Source organism: Pogona vitticeps, chromosome 7 (assembly GCF_051106095.1).
Source record: "Pogona vitticeps strain Pit_001003342236 chromosome 7, PviZW2.1, whole genome shotgun sequence".
Taxonomy (NCBI): domain Eukaryota; kingdom Metazoa; phylum Chordata; class Lepidosauria; order Squamata; family Agamidae; genus Pogona; species Pogona vitticeps.
Genome location: NC_135789.1, coordinates 15,085,277 through 15,104,230, shown reverse-complemented (window position 1 = coordinate 15,104,230; position 18,954 = coordinate 15,085,277). Strand labels below are relative to the sequence as shown.

Sequence of the window (18,954 nt, the reverse complement as noted above, 5' to 3'; positions counted from 1 at the left end):
CGTCACGTGACGCGGTCGGCTCTTCTCCCTTCCTCGCCCCCCTCCCTCCACCTGTCCCCGGCGCGTTGGACGCTGGAAGCCAAGATGGCGGCGGAGCTGGTGGAGGCGAAAGTGAGTGAGTGAAAGAGGCGGAGGGAGACCGGGGAGGGCTCGGGGAGGGGGTAAGAAAGTGAGGGGGGTCCCTCATCTGGGGCTCCCTCCCCACGGGGAAGGAAGGCGGTGGGAGCGGACCGGCCCTTTCTGTCAGGGGAGGCACCTGGGAGGGAGGGAAGGAGGGGGCGTGGCCTCCGGGGAGCCTGAAGCCCCGCCCATTAACTCTCAGGGGAAAAGGGAGTCCCCCCAATATTGGCTCCCCCCCGCTCCCTGCACCTCTTGACATGGGTTCCCCCCTGCTTTGGTCCCCCCCATTATAGCACCTTGCCTTTCCCACACCTGACCCCTTTATTATTATGAAAAGGTTTCCCTCTCTGTGCCCTGTAGATGAGTCCCCCTCCTTTCATCTTAGGAATAAACAACCCCCGATCCCTCTTCTGGGACCCTTCTCTGCACTCCCCCCCATAGGAGCCTCCTCCTTTCTCTTCCCCCTTAGAAGCTCCCCCTACCCCAATATAAACTTCATTTTTCTCTCTTGCCTAAAAAAGATCCCTCTCTAGGCTTCCAATACTGCTGGGATCCTCGTTCCCTTCCTGGTCCCAGCTAGATCTTCCCCCATAACCACTCTTCCTGCACCCATCCTTTTTTTTTCTTTTGGTCACAGCTCCATGAGATTAATCTCTCTGTATACGTACAGGTTCACATGCACCCCATTGTTACCCCTCTCTCTGCCACTTGCTGTATTGCCTTTCTGCTGCTGCTGCTCCCTTGGGGTTGGCACCCTGGTTGTGCTGGGCTTCAAAGCTGCTGTAAATCAACACCACGTCTCCGTTGCTCCTCTGGGCCTGCTCCTTGGTTCTTTTGCCTTTTCCCTTTAAAGAGGACAGAGGATAGGAGAGTACTCTTCAAAGGCTTGAAAGGGGGGGTCCTACAGAGGAGGGGATTGGTCCTCCATCTTCCCAGAGGGCAGGACATGTCACGATGGGCTCAAGTGACAGGAAGCCAGATTCTGGCTGAACTGTTAGAGCGGTATGACAGCGGGAGCTATGACCTCGGGAGGGGGTGAGCGTTTCAACACTGGGGGCCTTCAAGAGAAAATAGGACCACCAGCTGTCCAATTTGCTTTGATTTGGATTCCTGTCTTGAACGGAAAGTTGGACTCAATGGGCTTGTAGTCCCCTTCTAGCTCAATTACGTAGTCTATGATTCTATATATTCTCCCTTTATTGAGTTCACTTGACATTTTCTTTTCATTTCTACTTCCACCCATCTCTCCCCATTTTTTCTCTCCAGTATTGACATGCCCCTGTGTTTTTTTAAATATTGTTTTATATTGTTACGGTTCCCTTGGACGAGACACGGACCACACCGGACATTAGGAGGAACCGCCCCTCTTTGGTGACTCGAGAGATGCTGGGTTTGGCTTTTTGATTTTTCAGCCGTGACAGTAGAGCAGTTCTGTATTGGCTTCGGCTAAAGTAAACCCCATTGAGTTAATGGGAGCGTAATGCTTGGTAAGGGAACTTGCATTTAGTTTCATCCAGGTGGCCAGCACACACTTATGGGCACATGAATTCTGTGGGCATCTTTAAAAGGTGAAGGTTTATTCTAGCTCAAGGTTGTTGGTTTTTTTTTAAGACTAAGGGCCACTTTATCAGGTGGATTAAATGTCATCCTGGATGGACAGATATTTGTTCTATGAATATAGATGTGAATGTGTGTTCTTATGCAAATAAAAAATTCCAGCTGCATCATGGATATGGCAGAAACAGGAAGATTTGGTATAGCAGCCCTTCTGTTTACCTGAGGTATATGCTTTATTTACATTCCATGCGCACAGGTGTTGAGGGAGAGAGTGGATGGTGGGCAGAACACAGCTAAAAGGCACCCATTTCGGTGGCCCACCTGCTCAGAGATCTATTCAGTCAAAGTATCATCTGTAATAAGCCCATCTGTAATAAACTCATTGCAGGGCTCAGTTGACTGTATCTTAACGAGAGGAACTCTTCTAGTTATTTTGCCACCGACATAGTCGGTGTGTGTCATATGAGAGGTCTCGCATTGTGTAGCAATTTTACCATCGTGCCTTTAGAGCTGGGTTTGTTGATTCCGACATGAGTGGCTGGTTTAGTTGGCAGCAACAGAGGTGGTTCATTCTAGCAGTGAGGAATACTCGGAAACAAAAGCAGCGTGAGCAGCTTTGGGAGGAAGGAATGGGCTGTGCATGGATTTGAAAGATAGAGGAAGGCCTCCATTAAAATCTACCAGGTGAGGTAAGACTGCCTCTTCCATCTTGGTGCAAATCCAGGTGTATTCTGTGGGATTTTCTCTACCATGGGGCAGCTTCACTACCACGCTCCATTGGCTGAACTGTCTGGGGCTGATGGGGACCATAGTCCCCAGAACATTTGAAGGGCCACTATTGCCCTTCCTTCCTTGGTGAGCCACTTAGGTCTTCAGCCACAGCTCCACACTGACAGTACAGCCAGAGGAATCAGTTCCATCCTGCTTCGCAGACCTTGAAAAACATGACACATTGCATGGTCTCTGGCTCCCTTGAGGGGACCATTTTGGTAAATACACCCTGGAAATCCAAATAAATAGATATTTCTGAGCATTTTTTTATTTAATATTTTCAGCCTGCGGATAAGTGAATCCGTGAATACTGATCCTGCAGACAGTGGTCCCCTACGGCATGAGAATACATAATATCTCTGTATTACATGATGGTGTTTGCGCCGTGTGTGGGCTGCTTTTAAACGTTGAAGCATCATAGAAATGCAGAGGCTTATAGCCAAGATGTTGTGGCTCAAGAGTTAAAGGGCAGCTGAAGTCGTCATCGGGGTGCTGGCATCAGGGCCGTGGGGTTTTCTCCCCTCTGTCTTGGCATCACATTTTGCTTGGTGATCCTTCAGCAAAATGTGATGCAAGTTTTGGCTCAGTCAGGAGGAGGAAAGAAAGGATGTTTCTGATGGCCAGGAAGACCCCATTTCTGTCTCCTGTCTCCCCTTCTTGCAGGAGAGTTTGGGTATAATTTGCCCGTGGTAAAGTTTCCTGGGTGTTGATGGCAGCTGGTAACGGAGCTGGACAGAAGCTGTGGGGCTGAACCAGCAATGTATGAATGGCGCAAAGTTTTGTGGGTTGCCTCAAGTGACTGGGGGGGAGATAGCAGGATAGGATAAAATCCCAGTTGCGGAAATGGGAAGAATTCCCCCTGGATGCAAAGAAGAGGAACGGAATCTTTCCTGCCGGGGTTTCCGTTCTCCACGAGGGCTAGCTGCTTGCTATTTAAAGATAAAGAAAGAACAAGGTGGTAAAGATGCAGAGCTAAATCTCCCACCCTGTTGCTTGAGAGAGAAAAAAAATCAGAGGGTTAGGAAGGAGGTGGAGGGGCTTAACCAGGAGATTGAGCCTTTGCTTCTCCATAATTCCACGCTGGTTGCCTTCTGTCAGGAGACCCGTTTTTCATGGGTGGGCCAAGATGGGCGCAGCGTGGTCTGAATTCCCTGTGTCGCTTGTAATGTTTCCACTTCCGGCATTTGTCAAGTCTCAGGCAGTAACGGGTCTTGAGTTAGCCCTCTCCTTGCATCTGGACACAAATTATTCGGAAGGAATCTCAGCTTTGAGAAGGAGAGAAATGAGTAGATGGAAGATCAGGATAGCGAAACCATTCTTCCTGAAAGGTGGTCACTCTGAATTTTGGCCCAGCAAGCGAGCGCTCAACCACTGGTGTCTCAAAAGCTGCCATTCCCTGTCTGAGATTGCTTGGAATAGGGGATCCAGTATATAGATCCCTGTCCCCCACCCCACCCCAGAGAGACCATTAGGCGAGTGTAAGAGACAGGCCCTTCTCTGTAGCAGCCCTTCCATTCCGGAACTGCCTCTGAAGGTGTATCAGGATGGCTTTATCCACGTGGCATTTCATGCCATTGGTTGTTATTGGTTGATTGATTGGTTGGTTGGAGTGGTTTTGAATCTGTGTTGAAAACATCATCGGTTGGTTTTGCCTGTATTTGTCCAGAATGTTTTTCTCTGTTTCAGTGTGCATTGCTTTCAGAACCCTGGGGGTGGGGGAAGGATTTTTTTAAAAAGAACATACACATAAAAAAAGAAAGTCTTGAATGAATGAATGAATGAATGAATGAATGAATGAATAACCAAGATTTGGAGGGAATGTCCGCCCTCCCCCCTCACCCCCGTTAGTTGCCCAAACTGTCACAAGGCCATTTGGTCTACGAGCAAAGCTTTCACTCCTGGGTTCAGTCTGTCTTCTCTCTCTCTCTCTCTGTCTGTCTTCTCCGCACCCACAGAACATGGTGATGAGCTTCCGTGTGTCGGACCTCCAGATGTTGCTGGGCTTCGTCGGCCGGAGCAAGAGCGGCCTCAAGCACGAACTGGTCACGCGGGCCTTGCAGCTGGTCCAGTTCGACTGCAGCCCGGAACTGTTCAAGAAGATTAAGGAGATCTACGAGACCCGGTACGCCAAGCTCTCGGACTCGGGGCAGACCCCCCAGCCGCCGCCTCAGCTGTCCCAACAGCAGCCGGCACCCCCGCAGCCCCCGCACCGACCTCCCCCCGACGCCCTCTCCCTCCACCCGTCTTACGACCGCAGCAACACAGTGGCCCGGACTGCCCTCTCCACCCCGAACATTGACTATCCCTCCCTCTACGGGAAGTATTTAAACGGACTCGGGCGGTTACCCGTCAAGCCAGCCAAGCCAGAGGTGCGGCTAGTGAAACTTCCATTCTACACCATCTTGGACGAACTGCTGAAACCCACCGAGCTCGGTGAGTGGGGCTGGAGGGGGAGTCCCTTCCCCGGGAGGGTTTCGGGTGGGTGGGGGAATAGCCCCCCTTCAGAGCTCTCTCTCTCTCTGCCTGTGTGGGTTGGCGAGGGGTGTGAGCATGCTGGCTGGAGGAGAGACCACCATGAAACCCCTGCAATGCTAAACGTCCGGGATGGGATTCCGGACCAGCCCTTTCTGGTCTCTTTATTTCCGCCAGAGACGCTCAGGAGGGCCCTGCTTTTTTCCGCCTTGCCGTTTGCCTTTAGCTCTGTGAGGGTTTTGATTTGCATGTGTTTGGGAGCCAGGCGAGATGTACTAGAAAATAGGAAGGTACGTAGCGGAGACCGCAGGTTGGCTTCGGAAAAACAACACAGCAGGACCTGGCAGAGATGCGGGTTTAAACCCTGGCATTGTTCTGTAGGACTCTCAAACCGCAGAACAGGGAAAGAAAACTCACAGTATAAACCGTCCCTCCTCCAAGATGATCTTTCGGCAGTTTTGCCAAAAGGAAACGCAGGCTGGAGACAAGGCTTACGACGGTTACTTTATCCCCCAGGGTTTCACTTTGTGCCTGGGTTTTAATTCATATATTTATTTCCATGTGTACACATGAACCGCTTAGATCAGAGGTTTCCAGAGCAGCATGTAATGATAAAACGGGTAAGGACGCGACATTAATAGAGCCCAGAAAGGGGAAGAGAGTTTGGGCTGCGCAGCAAAGGCTTTGGGAAAACAGGTGAGTTTTGAATGTCCTAAACTGGTCAGGGTGTCGGATTTTTGTCATTCCCCCCCCCCCAGGGATGGGGGCCAACACACTTAAATCTCTCCTTGTAAATGACACCCGGGAGGGCCTCGAGATCGGGGAGGGAGAAGGCCCTTCCCCTCAAGGCACCAAATTTCACGTCGCCGAGGTTTGTGGTGACTGACCCAGCGCCATCGACCGAACCTGGACACCAAGAGGCAAGTGGTCCGGTTCCTCAAGCAGAGGGGTTCTGTGTGGCCAGCGAGCCACCCCACTGAAACGCCTGGGAGAAGCCTTCTGGCCAGCAGGCTCCCAGACCAGCCGCCCCACCTTTGAGCACCGGCGTTTGTTTGCCTCCTGCAAAAGCCAGGCCTGGCCGCCACAGAGTGACTTTGGCACCTCATAAGTAATGGAATTAAATTTAACAGGGATCCTCCTGAAAAGAACAGTGGAGAGAACAAGCGGGGGGGGGGTCCGTGTCCTTGAAATATTTCATGGTGGAAGGAGGCGGCTGCTTTTTGGTTTGCTTCTTAAGCTCTTTTAGTCATGGAGGGTGTCCGGAGTGATCTCCCTTCGACCGCAAGAGAGCCTTTCCTTCTTCTTATCCTTTAGGCTAGGATCGCGTTGGGTGTTTTTGCCGCCATGTCACGCCGCCACCTCCTGGTGACTGGCATGTGATGTGTGGAAAACCTTGAGATCTGACAGTTCCCAAGTGAGGGGATGTTGGACATCATTGGCCAGGAACCCTGGCTGGCCAGCAATCGCAATGGCTGGGAATTGTCTCAAGCAAAACGTTCTAGGACCCGGTCCAAAATTTTTTCTCCAAGGGGGCCCCATAAAAGCCTAGGTGTAGAATTAACTCTCCTTGTTGCCTCCTCTGTTTATCCTCCTTGGTTCCAAGCTCGGCAGTTGAGACCAGTCTTTGGTTTTAAATTACTTTTCTTAACTCCGCCCTGCGCCTGTACATCCGGGGATGGATTTACACCCAGGGATCTCGGTTGCTCAAAAGCAACAACCCTCCAGGCGGGCAGGACCTCCCCCCCCTCCAGCTTTTAGCAACCTTAATATTGCCGGGATGAGTTTGCACTGATCTTTCCTTCCTCGTTCATCCCTAAATCGTCCTGGTCAGTGCTTTTAAAAAGTGGGCTTGATACTGATGTAACACTTCAGCCCCGGTAAGTTCTGGGCCCCAGAAGCATCCCCCGGGGAAACATGGGTACCTTTAAGGCTGTATTTTTGGAGATCCCGTAGGACCCCCTTATCGACAGGATCAGTATCTGCTGGTTCACTGATCCACAGGCTGAAAATGTTAAAAGAAAAATATTAAAAATATTAAAAGAAAAATCCCCAAAATGGAGATTTCTAACAGTGAAGTTATGGGAACTGGCCACTAGAGGGGTCCAGAGACTGTGCATTCGCTATTAAAAGAGTGTTTGCAATCATCTGCGTTTTTCAGCATCCAGGGGAGGGGTTGGAACTGAGCCCCTGCAGATACAGAGGTCCTACTGTGATTGTTTACTTTTGGGGAAAATATTTCTTGGCTGTTCTTGAAATAGTTTCTATGAGGAATTTCCTTTCTCCTTCCCCCTACCCCGATGGCAGAGTCCTCGATTTTCCTTTGCTCATTGGTGCTGATTTTTTTTAAAGAGTCTGAAAGCATCTTTGGAAACAGTCTATACCAGAAGCACCTTTTCCTCCGATCAAAGGTGTGGTTTTTTGGGGGTGTAATATATTTTTTAAAATTTTAAATGTAAACATATTCATAAAATATAACATAAAATTAATATTCTTTTCACATGAATTACATACAAAAATATGTACACAAAAACTTAGTGTTACCTTCACCCTGTAGACCATGACATTTCATTTAATTCCCCTCCCCCGCTTATCCCTCACCTTCTTCCCATCATTTAACTGTCCCCAGATCTGCTTCCAAAAACACATATCATCCTTGTTTGGCTCTTCCCCTTTTCCTTTTCTCAAGACAGCTCTTATGAATCCATCCCATATCTCATTAAGCCTACTTTTCTTTAATTCTCCTTTTTTAAAACTTAATTTCCGAAGTCAGTTTATCCTTAAGTGCAATATTCCACATTTTGCTACACCCTTCGTGCAAATGGAAAACCCAGTTTTGCTTCCAAGTTGTTGTTGTTGTTTGCAATGAGCCGTTGTGCTGCTGTTATAACATATTCATTATGGGAATCAAAGGGTGATCAGAGGCTATTTTTTTAACCTTCTCCACCAAGACCGATGGCATTTTCCACCCCATTCGGCTGGGTTTTCTTTCCATCCCTTTTTCTGTGCCCGACTTAACTTGGTCATAAGCTGAAGGTACACCCCATACAGCCACTTTGCTAAACCTGAGCTGCTCCAGATGGGATGATGGCAGGAGCAGACAGCTACAGCAAGTCCAGGAAACCCACCCACACCTCTTGAACCTTGCTGGGCTCCACCTGAAGGGGGGGGAAACTACTTGGCCCTGAGACCGTAACAGGAGGATGTCCATCCGTCCAATTTGGCCTGTAAAACGTTGCTCTGAAACATCTGTACCTGGAACGGTGATGAGCTCAGGTTGATTCCCCCCCCCCCCGCTGCAGACAAACCGAGGTATACCTTCTGCACGACATGCTATTTGAAGGAGGAATGGTGTGTGATTTGACCCAGCGGATCCACACACACACAAACACACACAAAACTCATAGGCTTCATGAAACGCTGGTTCGTCTTTACAGGGCTGCCCGGGTCTTCCTGGGGGTGATAAAAGCTTGATTCTTCCCAGCACAGAAGCTGTTCTTGGTTTTAAAGCACGCCTCCCTCCCGCCAAAAAAGGCCTTTACAATGAAGTGGTGTTTTTTTTTTCCTTCCTCTTTACCTCTGCCCCCAGGAAAGAGAGACGGGGGGGGGGGGGGCTGTTGGGTTTCATGAGTTGGCTTTCCTCTCTTTCCTTGCTCGGTGTAAACCGATCTTCTCTTTTTGCTTCCCTCCCTCCAGTCCCTCAGAACAACGAGAAGCTTCAGGAAAGCCCCTGCGTCTTTGCCCTGACGCCGCGGCAAGTGGACATGATCCGAAACTCCAGGTATGCTCCCGGAATCAACGGCTCGTAGCCTGCTGGGAGGCGGAAGGTCAATTTCGGGGCAGGTTGTAGGAGTTGAGGAACCAGGGAGATTTTGTTTATTTTTATTTTTGGCTCCTGGTGGTGCTAACAGTGGCAAGTAAAACTGCAAAATCAGCCCAGGTGTCTTAACCCCTGAGTTGGCCTGAGGTTCCTTTGCTTACTTCCGGACCTCTGTGTTCCTTGTCTGTAAAATGGGAGCCTTAGCTGGACCCTTCTTCCAACGGAGCAGCAGGTTTGAATAGTCAGGGGCTGCGTTCCACCCGGTCGGATGAAGCAAAAGACAACCGCAGCAAAAAGATCTTAGCTACAGTTTATTTTGCATGGGGGGAGGGGAAAGCAGCAATACGAGAACAATTGGGGGGAGTGCGTTTATGAACACGCGTGGAGAAAGCTATGCAAAATACCTACGTTAGGAGGGTCCCAATGACCCTGGCAAGCATTTCTCTGGGTTTGTTTGTTTTTCTGTTTAAGATGGGAGCTTAATCTGTATTATCTTCTGTTTTTTCCTCCCTTCCTGTCTGTTCGGCAGGGAGCTACAGCCAGGTGTGAGATCCATTCAGGTCGTCCTCAGGTAAGCTGGCGGTGGTTAATTAAAACCCCTGAGGGGGAGGGAGGCAGGCGGTAAAACCGAGGCCGTGGAGTGGGCAAGGAGCACACAAGCGGCTCGGCTTCAGAGTCCTTCCCCTGAGTTCAGCTGACTCCGGCGAATGGGTCTCACTCTCCCGAAAGACACCCAACCCAAATAAACAGAATTGTCTTTTAAAGTATTTGTTGGCTCGCTTGCTTGTTTCCTGTAATTTTTATTATATACTGCCCCATCAGACTCATGGTCGCTCTGGGCTTTTCAGGGGGTGTAAGTCTCAGGAACTGGGTAGCAAAACCGTAATGGGTGTATTAAAAGATGTGACCCCTAAGGAAGCAGGGTGGGAGTGGGGGTGGTGATGGAAGATCTGAACCCGGATCGGTCCTCTTCTTGACCTGGGTTTCTGATCCTGATTTTTCTCTTCTAGAATCTGCTACACAGACACCAGCTGCCCTCAGGAAGACCAATACCCTCCCAATATCGCCGTCAAAGTGAACCATAGTTACTGTTCTGTCCCTGTAAGTTAAGCCTAAACGTTCTGCCTGGGAAAAAGGGTGGTGAGGCCCTGGGGTTTTGTGCTTGGACTGAGATTAGAACTCGGGCCTCTGGGATCCTCGTCGGACATTCGAACCACTACAACACCACCACCACCCATTTGCTGTAAACACGCTTTTGTTCATGATCCGAATGAAGTCGCCGGGGTGGGTGTGGGTCGGAGGGGGAGAATGGGCTGTGTAGTCCTGTGGCCTCTGTGTGGCCTGCATGCAGGACAGAAAGTGTGAGACGACTCTGAAGATTTCCGTGTGTGTGTGGTTGTTGTTTTAAACTGATGAATCACACAGATACTTCTGGGGGGGGGGTTTAAAACCTAAAATGAACCTTTCTCTCTGTTTTTCCTTCCCTTTTTCCCCCTTTTTTTAAAGGGTTATTACCCTTCCAACAAGCCAGGGGTGGAGCCCAAGCGGCCATGTCGCCCCATCAACCTGACGCACCTCCTCTACCTGTCTTCCGCCACCAACCGCATCACCGTCATTTGGGGCAACTACGGAAAGGTGCGGATTGGGGCGGGTGGGGTGAGGGTTCTGGCAGTGGGGGGGAAGCCCCTTTTCCCCTTCCTGCTCTTCTAAATCCGCCAGCCAAAGCCCGCCATTAATCTTCTCTAGAGTAGACCCCGGTCCACCCATGGAGTTTGGTAAGTCCTCCCCCTAAGTCCCTAGGTGTAACTTTCCTTAGATAGTTGGGTCGGATCGTGCCCTTGGGATCTGCTCTCTTCTCTTGTTCCACCCTTTGGGCCTCACCCACTGTCTTTCTTTCCTCCCTCCCCTGGTCTGGCGTCCAGAGTTATTCCGTGGGGCTCTTCCTCGTACGACAGATGACCTCGACGGAGCTGCTCCAGAGATTGAAAACGATCGGCATCAAGCACCCGGAGCTCTGCAAGGCGCTGGGTGAGGGCCCCCTCCTCCTCCTTTCCTGTTCTTGATCTAACGGTACAGTGGGGTCTTGACCTACGGAATTAATCCATATTGGAATGGAGTCTGTAGGTCGAAAAGCACGCCGGTCGAAAATGCATTCCCCATAGGAATGCATTGAAAACCATTTAATCCGTAACCCGCCCAAGAAAATCCCCTCCACACAAACACACAAAGTTGAAATAACATTTTAAAAATAAAAACTTACCTTTCTGAAGCCTTCCAGGGGTCCCCCGCCACCGCCATCACTGCTGCTGGAGGACTCTGAGGGCTTCGTCGCCACTGCCGGAGGCCTCTCGGAGCTTCCCCCCCCCGCCGACGCAGGCTTTTCCAGGGTGGACGGGCCTACCAGGGGAGGGCTTCGGAGGCACTATCGGCAGTGGGGGGGAACCTCCAAAAGGCCTCCCATGGCGGCAGGGAAGGCATCCGGAGGTCCCCCCCTGCCGCCGCAGCCACTGCTGGGAGCCTTCGGAGGTCTCAAAGGGCTTTCCTCCTGACATCGGAATTTGAATTTCTAGCCCTTTCTCCCTGCCTTTTTGCTTTTGGAGGTCTCAAACGGCTTCCTCCAATGTTGGGAGGAAAGCCCTTTGAGACCTCCGAAGGCTCCCAGCGCCGGCGGCGGGGGGGGGGGGAGACCTCCAGATGCCTTCCAGAGAAGCCTTGGAAAGCATCAGGAGGTCCCCCACCGCCGCTGATGGGAGCCGAGCCGCGCTAGGGGATCCCAGTCATGCCTGGCGCGGCACGGCTCCCATCAGTGGCGGCAGCAGGGGGGGGACTTCTGGATGCCTTCCAAGGCTTCTCTGGAAGGCATCCGGGGGTTCCCCCCCCCGCCCCCGCCGCCAATAGTGGCTCCGAAGCACTATCGGCGGGGGGGGGCTCCGAGATGCTTTCCATGGCGGCGGAGCAGCCCTGGAAGGCATCCCAAGGCACGTCCTACGGCCTACAGACTGGAAGGGGGAGGTGGGGAAAGGGAAAGCCTTTCCCCCGCCTCCCCCTTCTGGTCTGTAGGTCGATTCTCCGGCCGCAAGTCGAAGTAAAACTTTGCGGCCGGAGAATTCCGTAGGTTGAAAAGTACATAAGTGGAGCTGACCGTAAGTCGAGACTCCATTGTATCTTAAATAAGGGAGCCACAGTGTCACACAGGTTGATGAGTGAGCGATTAGAAATATGTCTGGCCTGGTTTTGTCCCTCAGCAACAAAAACATCAAAAAAGAGGGAAGAATTTCTATGTTGATCATCCAGAGGTCCTGAAATTCTTCCCTGACGGGAGACGTGGGTTGGCCATCATTTCATTTATTTGAAATACATTTACCCTGCCTTTCTCCTTAAAGGCTCACGTCCTTGAGAGATAATATTTATAAAGCAGAAAACAAGTAAGCAACTATGATTTGCACCGTTAATAGATGATACATAAACCTAAGAACAGTGGGTATAAAAAGGCAGGTGACATCCTCAGAAGATAATGTTAAAACTAAAAACAATAAGTATACAAATGTTTAAAAGGAACAAATGCCACTCTGAGAAATGGTAAGCACAAGGGGTACTAAAAACAAAAAGTAAAGGGGGAAAATGCATAGCCATCTGTCTAAAAACCCCGCTTGCCTGAAGAGAAAGATCTACGCCAGCTTGTGAAAGGACAGCAAAGATGGGGCCAGCCTGGCCTCCAGTGGTGGGGAGTTCCACCATCTCTGGGAGCAGCAAAGATGTTGAAAACCATCTTTGTTATCATCTTCCTTGATGGCCAGACATCTCCATGTAGTCTGGAGATCCTAGGGGGAAGTGTGAGTCATTAATTGAGGACCACCTCTCTCTTTTCCTTCCTTCCTTCCTCTCCCCCCCCCAAAAAAACACTTCACAGTTAAAGAGAAGTTACGCCTGGATCCCGAAAGTGAAATTGCCACCACCGGCGTCCGAGTGTCCCTGATCTGCCCGGTAAGTTCTTCCGTGGCGTGATACAACGTGGGACCTAGAAGGAAGTTTCTGGCCTCAGGACGGATTTAGTTTAAACCTGTTTCTGGAGCTCATCTCTTTCTTCCAATGAGAACAGTTTCCAAACTGCATCAGGAACTGCCCAGGAGCGAAAGGATGAGACACAGAGGTCGCTCCTAAACTCATTGCTTTTCCAAAGCCCGGTCTGTACGTCCCTTGAGACCTCACCTCCAGAGCAGAGTCGGCGTTTGAATGTATTTTAGTGATTTGTTGCCTCCGTCCACCCCAAGTCTCCTGCCCGCCCCGCTCCGTCAGCTCCGTTCCTGTTTTGGGCTTTACACATCTGTGTGTTTTCCCCCCTCCCCCCACAGCTGGTGAAGATGCGCCTCTCCGTCCCCTGCCGGGCCGAGTCGTGCGCACACCTGCAGTGCTTCGACGCCGTTTTCTACCTGCAGATGAACGAGAAGAAGCCCACGTGGATGTGTCCCGTGTGCGACAAGCCGGCCACGTACGACCAGCTGATGATTGACGGGTGAGTGGCGCCGAGTGTCTGCTCACACAGGTGGGGGGGGGACACAGCTCGCCACGGCCAAGATTTTCCCCTCAAGACAGACCGTGGAGGTATCAGCCGGCCCCTTTGAAAAATCTCCCAGGTCATGAGACTGACAAGCAGGTGGTGGTTTTGCTTTTTCTTACGTTGTGGGTTTTGCAATTTCCTTCGAAAGCCGGTGGCCGAATCGTAATATTCCTGGTTTACGAAACTAAGCACACCGAACAGGCCGTGAGGGCTCCTGCTTTTATTAGCCTGTGGATCAATTCTGCAATGAGTGTTTCCCCCCCCACCAACACAATACATACACAAAACCCAGTACGTTCTGTCGCTGCTGGAGGAAGATACAGCTTCTGATCTGAAGTAGCAAAGCTTTGCTTTGTACCTTCCCTGCTCTGTGATCTGTTCCCTGGAAGGAGGGAGGGAGGGTCTTTTTCAAGCCTCCGAGAGTTGCGCCACCCGTTGATCCTTGGTTCCAGGTCGGCGACAGCAACACCGCAAAAGTCATTTCCTCGCCAGGGCAAAGCCAATGGTTTTAACAGCACTGTTTTAGGGCTTGGTGGGTGACGTGTCTGCCCCCCCCAGGCTCACGTCAAATGCCCCTTCTATATGCCTGTCGCCAGCGATGGGTGTCCAGATCTCCTCTGGTGGAACTGGTTCTCTTTGTAGGGAAGCCCTGTGCCGGGTTCAAAACAGGCACTCTGACATCTCTCTGTCTTACTCTCACTCTCTCTCATACACGGTCTCCAGGCTCCTGTCGAAAATCCTGACGGAGTGCGAGGACGCAGATGAGATCGAATACCTTGTGGATGGCTCTTGGTGTCCTATCAAAGCCGAGAAAGAACGGAGCTACAGCCCTCAGTGTCCCATCTTAGTGGTGGGGAGTTCCGCAGGTGGGTCTCAAAAGCCTGGTCGGCAACAGACTTAAAAAAGTCCTTTCAAGCTTAAAGCATGAGGCATGTATCTAAATCTGATATGGGGTGTGTGTTTGTGTTTGGATTTTCACATCACCACCCCCCCTCCACCGTTCATCTACACACGCACACACACACACGTGCAATAGATTTTGGAGTTGTCAAAAAACCAGTCAGAAAGGGAGCATTTTCAAGGTTGCCAGAGCTTCCAGGCCTCCAGTGTAAGGGGAAGGTTTTGCTCCTGCGGAAGAACTCAGGTGTTGAGGTTCTCTGGCTGTGGAGCCTGAGGTTGGGAGTTCGAATCCCGCACTGGGCCTCCTTGACAGGGGCTGGACCGGATAATCCAGAGGGTCGCTTCCAGCTTTGTCGTTCAAAGATTATTAAGAGTCTAAGATTATTAAGGTTGTGCCCTCCGGTCTTGGAAATCCGGCATTGATTTGAGCCACATATTTTCACAAGGAGGAGAGGAAAGAGATCAATCTGTTTGATTGATTGATTTTATTGAAAAGATAGATTTCCTTGGGGCCTGGAGGTTTTATTTAATCTAATCGAAATATTTTTACCCAGCCTTTCTCCTTAAAAAAGGACCTGAGACAGCTTACTTCATTAACAAGACAACATTTAAAAGCTAAAAACAGTTAATTATTAGAAAAGAATTAAACAAGTATTATATTTAAAATGGTAAATGAAATCAACAGTAAAGCATATTTAAAGCAACAGAGCACAACAATCCATTTGAAAACCCCTCTCAAAACCACTAGTCATTAAGGAAAAGCCTGCCTAAAGAGAAAGGTCTTGGCCTGCCGGTGGATGGACAATCAAGCTGGGGCCAGCCTAGCATCCGGTGGCAGGGAGTTCCCCATTCTTAAGGAGCAGCCACCAAGAAGGTTGCTCCTTAAGACTGTGTGTATTTTCTGCATCCCCACCAAGCCCATCATTAAAAGACAGCATAGCATTTAAAGCTAAAAATGGCAGGCATATTAGTATTTTTAAAGCATCAAACAAATTGCTTGCTAAAAACAGTAAGCAAAATCAACACCAAACTCTGACTGAAAACAAGGCTTACTTCCCAACGCTCTGTTTAGAGCCCCCTCCCAGACCACCTGGCATGGAGGCGCCTGTAGGGGGTCTCACCGCTCGGCCTCTCCCCTGCCTTTCTAGGCACCACCTCGGATGTCAACGGGGCACCGCCAGCGCCCGCCAGCGCCACCCCCAGCGTGGAGAATGGCAAGGCGCCAGCTGACGTGGTGGATTTGACCCTGGACAGCAGCTCCTCGGAAGAGGAGGAGGAAGAGGAGGAGGAGGAGGAAGACGATGACGGGGCACCGAAGCGAAAAGTGCCGCGCCTATATAAGAACGGGTTGGCCTCTGCGTGCTGACCTCAGGGCCGGCTCCGGCGACGGCCTTATGGAAAAGCTTGAATACCCTGGTGCTTTCTCAGATCCGGGAAGAAGAGGGCTTCGGTGTTTTTTCCTCCCCTCTGCGCCATCTCGTCCGTCTCGTCCTCTTCCGGAGCTTCCCTGTGGACTTCCAAGCGGAGACTGCAAAGACAGACAGAAAGAGAGAGAGAGACCTTCCCCTCTGAAGGGCGCACAGCAGGGGCAGCACATGAGTGGGCGGACGCCTTGCGGCTCCAGGAAGCAAAAGGCACGCCTCCGATGATGCACGCGGCCTGTCGGGAATGACCACTGACTCCGTTCCCTCTTCGGCCCCCTTCTTCCCTGAGCCCCGCCATCCCCGTGACTTTGGGGCATGGGGAGCAGGAAGCAAAAACAACCTTGATGCTGGTGAACAGGACGTTTTGTCCAGACACTGGTGGGTTGGCTGAACTTTTCACGGGTCTCTCCAAAGTTGTTTGTGTGCGTCTATTTTTCTCCCCCTTTCATTTTCGCCTTGTCCAACGACTAATCATTCCTGATTCTTCCCCCCCCGCCCCCACTTCCCCCCCTTTCTCTCTTTTGCTCTTACTGGAAAAAGGAAGAAGAAAAAATCCTTGGGGCATTTGGTTGTGGTGGCAGAGGAGTTTGGAGCGCTGTTTGTGTGTGTTCCCTCCTTAACCACCGAATGGGTTTCTAGAATTAGGCAAGATTCCCAGAGTTATTCCCTGTTCCATAGGCACGTAAGGTAATTTGGGAAAGTTGGGGGGGTTCAGGGAGGGAAAGGAGGACTGGAAAGGGTGGGACGGAGGGGGAATAAAGCCAACAAGGTGACGTAAGACCCTTTTGCCACCTCTTAACCACAAGAAGAACCTCATGTAAAGAACAGGTTGGAATTTCTTTTTTAGCCTTCTCTGAAAATAAGGGTTAGGGTTCTTAGCATAGCGAGTCTTTGAGGCACTTCCTTCCCCACCTTTTAAAGTTGAACAGAAGCCATTGGAGGCGGGCAGGTGGGAGGGAAGGAGGGTGTGAGAACGGTTGGGGGGCACGGATTTTGGGGGGGGAGGTTGTTCAGAAACACGGGAAGGGCTCAAACCACAAATTCTCGTTTGTCGTTGTTTTAAAGTGCAATAACTTGGCTCGTTTTTGGAAGACAGGGAAAGGCCTGTTGACTCTGTTGCCCCTCGCCTTCCACTCCGAAAAACTGAGTGGCTTACTGGGGAGTAAAGAGAGGAACAGACGAGCCTTCCAGAACCACAATATATATACATATATATATAAAATACCAACTCCGGGTTGTTGTTTTTGGTTGGGTTTTTTCCCCCCTCTCTCGCTCTCTCTCTTTCCTTCTTCCCTTTCTTTCCGGTTTCTAGCCAACTACCTCGGTTTTAAAAAATGAATAATAAAGAAATAAATAAATTCAGGTGTAGGTGGATCGCAGGCATTGGAGCTGCAATGTGGGGACCCGGGAGGGGAGCCGTTGGATGCTGCCTATAGGGAACTGTCTTGGGTGTGGTGGTTTTAAAATTGCCCCTGGACTGTCGTGATCCTCCTTCTTCTCGTTACGTGCACGCTCGGATCCTCTTAAAGACATCGGTCCGATGTCTCTTCGAAGGCTTGCAACCCCTCAAGGAACACGCTGAGCCCTTCCGCGGAGAAGCACGGGGGGGGCAATGCCCCCAGGGTTGGCATGGCCAGACAGACTCCGAAAATCCGGCCCTTGAGTTTTGGTGTGTCCGTTTTTTAAAAAAATGGCAAACTCCCCTGCCGATCGTATTTTTGCCTTTAAAAAGGGACGTTGTTTGTTCCTGGAAGAGCAGCCGTCTCACAGGGAGGTTGGAACCCAGAGCGCAGGGAGGAAGGATGGAGAGACACCCCCCCCATCTACGGAAGTGGGTTTCTCTTGTTTTAAAAGCCAATATTCACCATCCTTCCTTGCCCTCCGCTGCTTCTCCCTTCCACATGCAAGTGATTTTTAAGAGTCTGTCTTAGGAAACTTTTCCCCCAGGAACATCCAGCAGGTAGAAGAGCGGTCAAAGCGAACAGCCGGATGTCAAATAAGACTTTGAATAGCCTTCGCGCTCCTTGGCCCATCCCAGTTCTTCTCAGGGGGGGTGTCTTCTGCCCTTCCCGCCCCATCTCTCTGTTCCTTCGCTGGCTATTCCTTCCACCCCCACCCCCACCCCAAAAATGTGCATCCAAAGTTCAAGCAATATGTTTGTGATTTTAAGGAACAAGGCGATAGACCGTCTCCACCCCCCCATGCACGGACCTGCTTCAAATCCGTTTTTAGACTTTGGACTGATCTTTCTGTACAGGTTGCGGCTTGCGTCCTTAGACACGCAGTAATATAGGAATCTTCCCCCCAGCTCCCCAGCCTGGATATTTGTATTCTAATTTAATTGTGTGTTTAAAACCTTTGCCCACCCCACCCCCCTGAGACTTTGCTTTCTTTCCCTATTTTTTTCTTACCCTCAAGCTGGTCAGACTTTTCCATGCTGTACATAACGGTTCCTTTCTTTCTTTTTAAGTTTACCCTGTCTCTTTCTACATCTTGATTTTCCTCCCACCTTTCTCTCCATTTTTTTTTGTAAAAAAAAGAAACTTGTTTTTTTTCCTTTCCTCCACCAATACACATTCTTCAAAACTCAAGATTATAGTGTTTGTTAAATAAAATAAAAGGAAATATTTCAATTTTAGTTAAGACTACTGGCTGCGCCTTGGTGTCCTGACAGAAGAATTGGTATCATGTTTATTTTGGCTGGACGGGATCAAGCTTGTGTCTTATTTCTTGGGCAGGGGGGCCGGATGTTTAATTCAAGGGAAGATCTGAAGGGGTGATGGGGATCATCAGTTCCTGACCTCTTAACATGCTGTGTTTGGTGGTGAAGAGCTTATAAATATGAGAGTTTTGCTTAGTCGGCTGTAAGAGCAGCAGAATAATCCAAAGGCTTAACTAGCATCGGCAAAACAAGATCATTGCTCCATTTCCAACAGTCAGTGAGCTGACAATCCATAGAAACAGGATGGCCTTCTCTCCTTCTGCATCCTGTTTGTTCCCAGCTTCTGGTACTCTTTTAAGGTGCACTGCTCCTGAATTTGGAGGCTTTTCAAAAAGTAGTTTGATTCTTCAGTCTGGCCGAGAAAAACCTCCGTCCTTTTCCCAGCGGAGAAATAAGGAATTTGACTGATAGATGATGCCCCCCACCACCAAAATATACATACAGGTGTTTTGTTCTATAGTGATCACCACCACACTTCAAAACAGAGCTATTTTCTTTATAGACGTGTACTGATATTAACACTGATCATATTAACACTGGCTATCAATTAGGTTCTATTAACCACCTGATAGCACAGAAGTATTCAAGTGGATTTAATTGTTATCTGACAATT

General features: G+C 50.1%; 1 protein-coding gene across 2 annotated transcripts; it reads left to right on the top strand.

The window, feature by feature from the left end:
- The first annotated feature begins 7 nt into the window (after positions 1-7).
- Positions 8-18,257, top strand: PIAS4 (protein inhibitor of activated STAT 4). Of its 2 annotated transcripts, none has more exons than XM_072978048.2 (11): positions 8-111; positions 4,404-4,881; positions 8,614-8,698; positions 9,267-9,308; positions 9,748-9,838; positions 10,244-10,372; positions 10,660-10,765; positions 12,648-12,721; positions 13,090-13,250; positions 14,019-14,161; positions 15,344-18,257. In XM_072978048.2, the coding sequence occupies exons 1-11, from the start codon at positions 85-87 to the stop codon at positions 15,559-15,561; spliced, it is 1,554 nt and encodes a 517-aa protein (XP_072834149.1). In that variant the 5' UTR covers positions 8-84; the 3' UTR covers positions 15,562-18,257. The 2 variants fall into 2 exon arrangements, with proteins under 2 accessions (XP_072834149.1, XP_072834148.1); XM_072978047.2 differs by having other exon boundaries at positions 34-115.
- The last annotated feature ends 697 nt before the right edge of the window (positions 18,258-18,954 follow it).